This window comes from Vulpes vulpes, chromosome 14 (genome assembly GCF_048418805.1).
Source record: "Vulpes vulpes isolate BD-2025 chromosome 14, VulVul3, whole genome shotgun sequence".
NCBI lineage: Eukaryota > Metazoa > Chordata > Mammalia > Carnivora > Canidae > Vulpes > Vulpes vulpes.
The window spans coordinates 300,079-308,154 of NC_132793.1; the positions used below are offsets into that span (position 1 = coordinate 300,079).

The 8,076-nt window shown below is 50.2% G+C and overlaps 1 protein-coding gene across 2 annotated transcripts; it reads right to left on the reverse strand.

Annotated features, from left to right (window-relative positions):
* Positions 1–855: 855 nt before the first annotated feature.
* On the reverse strand, positions 856–3,400 carry DNAJC5 (DnaJ heat shock protein family (Hsp40) member C5). 2 transcript variants are annotated; one of them, XR_003237434.2, is made up of 5 exons: positions 3,289–3,400; positions 2,359–2,572; positions 1,630–1,801; positions 1,474–1,547; positions 856–1,175 (listed from the first exon to the last, which is right to left on the reverse strand). XR_003237434.2 is itself a non-coding variant. In XM_026015024.2 (4 exons), exons 1-4 carry the CDS (start codon positions 3,393–3,395, stop codon positions 1,072–1,074), a joined length of 597 nt encoding a protein of 198 aa, XP_025870809.1. In that variant the 5' UTR covers positions 3,396–3,400; the 3' UTR covers positions 856–1,071. The 2 variants fall into 2 exon arrangements, 1 of the variants encoding a protein (XP_025870809.1); XM_026015024.2 differs by lacking the exon at positions 1,474–1,547.
* Positions 3,401–8,076: the final 4,676 nt, after the last annotated feature.

Here is an 8,076-nt window from a genome sequence, read left to right on the forward strand (position 1 = left end):
GCTGCCTCACACGCCACGGGCACCAGGCCGTGCCTCTGGTCCAGCTGGTCCCTCCGCCAGGAACCTGGCGTCTCTAGCTCTGCCTGAACCATCGACGGGCCCGGGAAGCAGGGACCCGGCCGTGTTCCCCGTGTGTGCCTCCCGGGGCTGCTCGGCTGTGCTCCAGCAGCAGCCCGCGCGCAGCCCCTCTAACAACAACAAATGGGGTCACTGCTGCCGCGTGTGGTTCTTAGAGGTTCAGAAAGGACCAGAAGGCCACGCGGGCCTGAAGGAATGTGGAGGGTGGCAGGAGGGGAGAGGAGGTAGTGGGAATGTGGCCCCAATGATCCAGCTCGTGGCCCCAATGATCCAGCTCGTGGCCCGGGGGGCGCGTGGGAGACTGCGACAACCACGTCCCGCAGGCTGGCGAGGGAGCAGCTCAGAGAACCGTGAGACGCGGAGACTGAGGCCGCACCAGGTACACCATGTGGTCCCGGGGTCAGCGGAGGCCCCCACACTTTCTACAGCAAACTTACCCGGCGACCGGGGCACACAGACCCACACAAAGCAACAGCACGGCAAGGGCACGCCTGGGGCCACACAGCGGGCAGCACTCGGTGGGGCTCAGGCCCCCCGCTCCCGCCAGCAGCCCCGGCCGCGGCCCTCACCAACCCGGGGCAGAGGCCCCCCCTCCTGCTTGAGCCCGCCTGGCCGGGAGGCACCATGCAGCCACGGTCTGTGCAGCGTGCGGGAAGCCCCGAGGAGGCTCCACCGTCTGCTCAGTGCGGTCACGCCGCAGCACGTCCACGACACGGACAGACACGGAACATAACCCCGTACATGCTATTAAAAAAGGAGAAAACAGAAGAAGAAGAAGACTGTAGCTAAACTGCTTTAAATACCGCATGCGACGCACTTCACGTGTTGGGGGCGACGGGTGGGCGGGCACAGAGGTGGGAAGGGCCTGGCGGGCGGCGGCTGCCCCTCCTCCGTGGCCAGGGCGGCTCCCCCCATCTCTGTGACTACAGTTCATGATTCTAAGGGTGAAGTGGCCGGGTGCTGCGCTATCCTCTATCACAGCTGCTCCTGAACTTAATTGAACCCGTCGGTGTGGTAGCTGGGGTGGGAGTCGGCCGTGAGCTGGGTGGTCTCTGTGGCAGACGCTGGCTGTATGACAATCGGCGTGTCTGTGGCCTCTGAAAAGCAAGCACACGCATGCTCATCGTGTGAGGGCGGCGGCCTGGCCATCGGCCGCAGCAGCACACGCATGGCCCCGACAACACCGTCCTCGTGTGACCATCCTCCGTCGCCTGGCCGCTCCGCTAGGGTCAGAGGTCGGAGGGGAGAGGCTAGCTGCGGACCTCCACCCAACACAGCCTGCCTCAGTCGCCTCAGGTCGCCACCAGCCCCCGGGCCCTCCCCACCTACTCGGTCCCGCGGAACTCTGGCCGTTTCAGTGCGCGGGTGGGGACGGCCCTCTGCGTCTGCTTTTACCTCAAGTGTCCACGTTCACACCTCAACAGTCCCAGCCGCCACCACAAACACTCCCGCACAGTGTCAGTGCCCTCCTGTTTGACAAGACAGGTCGACACGGTTCAGGGCCCGCCCTGCCCCTCCCCGCCCCGCGCGGCGGCCCTCGGCGGCACTCACCCCGCTCGTCCGACTGCAGCTGCGCCTCCAGGTCCTCGGGAGACACGTAGAAGTCGGCGTCCTCCCCCGCGGGCGCCCGGGGCTTGCACCGCCCGCAGCAGCAGTTGAAGCAGCAGCACAGGCAGCAGCAGAAGTAGCAGCAGGTGAGCACCCCGCACACCCCGAACAGGACCTGCGTGCGCGGACACAGGGGCGCTGGCGGGGGCCTCCCTGACCCCCACCCGCCACCGCCAGCCCCGGGGAGAGGCAAGGGCCTGGGCCACGAAAGCCCCTGTGGACCCAGGAGCGGGAAGACGGAGGGACAGAGCTCACTCGCTTCAAGAAAGGGCTGTCGGCACCGCACAGCAGCCTCTCCGGCCTGGCGCCTGCGGGCGACTCGGCCTTCGGCTAAAGTTAGGGCAAGGACGAATGTTCCAAACGGGTACAAATACACGGTACGTCCAAAGTGTCTCAAGCCAGAGAGATTCCAAACGAGTCTTCCCTGCTAGCAACAGAACACCTACCCGACGGGAAAAGGCCCCCCCGCCTCCGTGGAAGAGTGGACGGTGACTCAGAGAGCAGAGTGGCACCACTGGCCCCATGCTGGAACCCGGGCACTCACACGGGATGGGGGCAAAGGCTGTCCCCTGCCCGGAAACCACTCCCCAGGGGCACAGACCCTTGGCCCAAACACCCTGACCCCGCAAGACCTGAAACCCGAGCTGGCACCAGGCCACCTGCCCCCCTCACCTTGGCCCACCAGCTAGAGAGCACGAAGTAGGTGTTCACGTTCTCCTCCCCGAACTGCTCGGCCACGTAGAGCCCCAGCGAGCCGTACTTGTCGTAGATGTTCCTCTTTGTGGCGTCCGTCAGGATGGCGTGGGCATTGTTGATCTCCTTAAACTTGTCTGCGGCCTCTGGGTTATCGGGGTTCTTGTCGGGGTGATATTTCAAGGCAAGTTTCCTGCAAACCAAAACCATTTCTTTGTCCCTAATTCCACATTCCCCCGTGAGAGGGCAGGAAACCTCACCACGGAGCTGGAGAATGTCAGATGGGAAGGCACCTGTGCAGTCGTCTGGGGCAAACCTCCTGGCCCTGACCTGGCCGCAGCAGCCCATCCCCCTTGGACGGCGCCAAGGTGAACCTACTGGTGAACCTACTGGTGAACCTACTGCTGACCTCTAGCGTCCTCGCGGGCTAACTGCACATTTAGCCGAATAAAGTGATGAGCAAGGGTCCTACTGCGCTGTGTAGAACTGCACAACGGGGAGAACACAGGAGAGGACTCTAAGGGTACAGATCAACGAGTGCACTCAAGGAAGCTGTACAGAAGTTCGACGTGAAGGCTACAGGGAGGAGACGGTCATCGCGGTGTTGAAAGGAGGAAATCATTCGACACTGAAGCCCAGTCTGCTCTGAGGAACAGACTCAGACCTGCCTCCCGGAACTGGCTGCTCCAGGGCAGACAGCGTGGATTATCCACAACTGGTACTTTTTTGTTGCCAAGAAAATACCCATATAAGAATTTTAAGCTACAAGGGAACATGCTACCATACAAAGGTAGATGGAAGTATTCCCAGTCACACACGGAGTCAGCGGGCGAACCCATGGCCTGGTTCTTGGTAAATGCAGATCAAAGCACACGAGGTACAAGATCCTCCTGCAGTGCGCGCTCTTACCGATAGGACTTTTTAATGTCATCTGAGGTTGCATTCTTGTCCAGCCCCAGAACATGGTATAGTGATTCCCCAGAGGTAGAGAGTGAGCGCTGTCTCTGGTCTGCCATGGTAGGCTAATCTACAAGAAAAATGCAAAGAAAACATCAAAAACTATAGATAAAGATTCCAAGTGCAAAGCTGGTGGACTTTATTCCACAGGACTGCTTTAAGCGAGCTATCACAGCCCTGCTACTGGGGGCCGTGAGGTTCACAGGCGCAACACATCCAACTAGAACACAAAGGGGTGTGGGGAGTGGTCCCATATGGGGAGCAGAGGCAGAGTCTGCAACGTGCCTGTGGGGTGCTGGACTACTGCTACACACACTGTAAACAACTGAGTGTGCTTACTGTCCTCCCTAGAGCAACCTCTAAATAAAAAAACGCAAAGAAGTAGAGGTGAAAAGCCAAAAGAAAGAGGGAAATGACATCTCTATACTAAAAAGTGAAATAAAGAGGTTGTCAGAATGGATAAAAACTCAAGACCCAACTACACACTTTAAAAAGAGTCTCAGATGGGGCAGCCTGGGTGGCTCAGCGGTTTAGCGCCGCCTTCAGCCCGGAGCCTGATCCTGGAGACCCTGGATCGAGTCCCATGTCAGGCTCCCTGCATGGAGCCTACTTCTCCCTCTGCCTGTGTCTCTCATGAATAAATAAATAAAATATTAAAAAAAAAAAAAGTCTCAGAAGACTTTAATACAAGTACTGACAAAATTAAAAGGAAACCCGCAGCTATAGAAATCTTCACGCCCCTCTCTCAGAATGGACAAACCACAACAAAACAAGAAAAACAGATGATCTGAAAAACACTATCAACCACCATAACCTAACTGATACTTAGAGACACCTAACATGTAAACAGTTTTTTTTTAAATCACCCAAACATGCCACATGTTAAGACTCTAAAACAAGTTTTAATATATTTATATGGGTTGAAATCATACACAGTGTGTTCCTTGACCTTGGCAAAAATTGTTAGGAACCCAACAATAAGATACCTAAGAAAACCTCAAGTTTTTTTTTTTTAAATAAAATTTGTTTTTTGGAATTTTATTAGATTTTATTTATTTGAGAGAGCACACAGAAGCGTACGAACAGGGGCGGGGGGGGGGGGGGCGCAGAGGCAGAGGGAGAAGCAGACTCCTTGCTGAGCAGGGAGCCTGATGTGGGCCTCGATCATGACCCCAGGATCATGACCCAAGCTGAAGGCAATCAACTGAGCCCCCCAGGTGCCCCAAGAAAAATTACTCTGAGTTGAATAATAAAATATATTAACCAAGATCTAAGATTCAAGTTCTATTGCTTTAGAAGCAGCAGGGCAGACCCAGAGGAAATGGAAAGCAAGAAATAATAAAGAGCAAAAAATCAAAGTAAAAAATAGATAAATGATAGAGAAATTTAACAAAGCCAAAAGCTGGCTCTTTGAAAACAATAGCAAAATTGATCAACAGCTGACCAAAGAAAAAAAGAATAGAAATGAGTGACATGAGGAAGGAAACAAAGACAGGTCATCAATATAGACCCTATAGGCACAAAAAAGATGATACAGAAAATTACGGACAACTTTATGCCAATAAATTAGATGAAACAGATAAATACCTTGAAAAATACAATTTACCTAAATTAACACAGGATGAACCAGAATCTGGTTAGTTCTAAATGCATTAGCACAATTGAATCTGTAATAGAAAACCTTCGTACAAAGTTCCAGGCCTTGATGACTTTTCTACCAACTATCCAACTATAAATCTCAGGCAAACTTTCTTAAAAACCTTTTCTGTTTTTGGAGGCCCGCATGACCTCACAGAGACATTACGAAAAAATCCCCCACAAACACAGACGCAAAAATCCTTAACAAAATTCTAGCAAATCAAAGCTAATCAAACAGAAATTATCCCAAGAATGCAAGCCTGATTCAACATTTCAAAATAAACCGATATAATCCACTATATTATAGAACAAATGAGATAAATCACATGATCATCTCAACAGATTCTTCAAAGTATGTAGCAAAGTTCAACACTAATTCATGATTTAAAAAATTCTCCAGGGGCAGTCTGGGTGGCTCAGCGGTTTAGCGCCGCCTTCAGCCCAGGGCGTGATCCTAGAGACCCAGGATCAGGATCGAGTCCCACGTCGGGCTCCCTGCATGGAGCCTGCTCCTCCCTGTGCCTATGTCTCTGCCTCTCTTTCTCTGTGAGTGTCTCTCTCATGAATAAATAAATAAAATCTTTTAAAAAAATTAAATAAAAAATTCTCCACATACTGGGAATAGAAGATAACTTCCTCAGTCTGAAAAACCTATCTATTGCTGATATGCTTACTAGTGAAATACTGAATGGTTTTCCCTTAAAATCAGAATGTGACAAGGATGTCTGCTCTCACCAGTTCTAGCCAACACTGTTCTTGGACCCTGAACACCATGACAGGGGACAAAAAAAAAAAAAAAAAAAAAAAATCAAGACATAAAACTGTCCCTATTCACAGAGGATTTGATGGTTTATATAGAAAATCCTAAGGGATCAACAAAAAACAAAAACAGAACAAAAACTAACCAGATTAAAACAAAAACCTACAACTAATAAGTGAATTTACCAAGGTCACAGGATATAAACATTTAAAACATTAAATCACCCAAACATGCCAACTGGAAAACAATTGGAAACTATCATTAAACAATTGGAAAATATCATTACATACAAGTTTCATTTACAGTAGCATCCCAAACCACAGACTTAGTTAGGAATAAAAGATTAACAAAAGACATACAAGACCTCTAATTGAAAACTACACATTGCCAAGAGAAACAAAGGATCTAAAAAATCAGAGCTTTATCATGTTCATGAATCAGAAGACGCAGGACTATCAATCTTCTCCAAATCGATGTACAGTTCTATGCAATCTTAACTCTAATCCTTGCAGGCCTTTTTGCAGAAACTGGGAAAATTACTTCAAAATCGTATGGAAATACAAAGGGCATATGTTAGCTGCAGCAACGCTGGTATACAGAAATAATACACGAAAAGATGTTCATCATCAGTTATTCAGAAGTGCGGACTAAGAGGAGGTACTACTACATACCTACTAGAATGGCTTCTATTGAAAAATGAACCACATCAAGTGTTAGCAAAGATGTAAGGGAAAATGGACTCTCATACATGCTGAAAATGTAAAACAGTACAACCCCTTCAGAAAACAGCCTGGCAGCGCCTTAACTGAAGAGGTGAGACGTACCCTCACCGTACGAGCCAGCGATCCACTGCCGGCATAGTACTTAACCTACATGAACTGAAAACGCACGTCTACACAAAGACTTTACACCAGTGTTCACAGCAGCTCTCCTCAGAATACCCCACACTGGGGAACAATCCAAACGTCCCTCGACAGGTGGACGGATAAACAGGGGTCTACCGCAGAGTGGACTTCCACGCGGCAGGAAGGGAACGAGCCACGCACGACTCTTCAGCATGCTGCTGAGCGAAAGGGGCCAGACCTAAAAGAGAAACTCTAGCAAATGCAAAGTCATCTATATAAGGTGGTCTGAAAGCAGAGGCAGAGAGAGGGACGAGTTACGAGGGCTCAGGGTAACTCTGCACAACTACCTGGCACACACCTGCCGTGGCACCCAGCAGTTCTGCTCCCGGCTGATTTATCCAAAAGAAAAAGAAACACAACACGTGTTCCCGTAAAAACCTGCAACATTCATAGCAGCTTTATTTGTAACAGCCCCAAACTAGGATCAGTCCAGATGTCCTTCAACTAAATGGTCAGAAACTGCAAAACGCATGCGCAGGATGTAACAGGACTTGGCAACACGAGCACTGCTGCATGTGTCCAGGGATGAACCCCCGGGAATTAAACTGAGCAGATAAAAGCCAATCCCAAAAGGTTACACACTACACCACTGCATTTCTACCACACTTCGGAAATGATACAATGTTAGAAACTGAAGAGGGTCTGGTCGGCTGGTTGCCAAGGGTCAAGGAAGAGGCGTGGGTGGGACTCACGGGGTGACCTGTGGTACTGAGGATTCCAGTATCCTGGGTCCAGTGGTGGACACACAAACCTGCACAGGTGCCATCTCTGTACAGAGGTGGGACACACGTAAAGAATGAGGACTCGGAGTAAGGCTGGAAGATTGTATCAACACCAGGATCCTGGTGAGGATAGTAAATTAAGGTTTGGCAAAATGTCACCGTTGGGAAAAACCAGCAAAGTGCTGGTTTTCTTAATAACTACACGTGAATTTACAATCATCTTAATTAAAATTTCAATTAACAGCTCATTACTAGTCTAATTCAAGTTACTTGGTTGGTTTAGACCATTAAAAGAAGCTTTGAGCAGCCCGGGTGGCTCAGCGGTTTAGCGCCGCCTTCAGCCCAGGGCCTGATCTTGAGACTCGGGATCGAGTCCCATGTCGGGCTCCCTGCACGGAGCCTGCTTCTCCCTCTGCCTGTGTCTCTGCCTCTCTCTCTCTCTGTCTCATGAATAAATAAATAAAATCTTTAAAAAAAAAAAAAAAAAAAAAGAAGAAGCTTTAACTGGAGAGAACATAGCATGTTGCTACCAGCAACAAAAGCTAGATCTAGCAGAGCCGGAAGCAAGAGAACAGTGGGGAAAAAAGACCTCAGATACAAGGTCCTGGCCCAATTCTTTCAGATTATCAAAGGGAAGGAAGTCCAAAGATGCAAAATGATTTACCAAAATTCATAAGTAATTAGTCACAGAAGCAGGCCCAGAAGCTACTGCTGA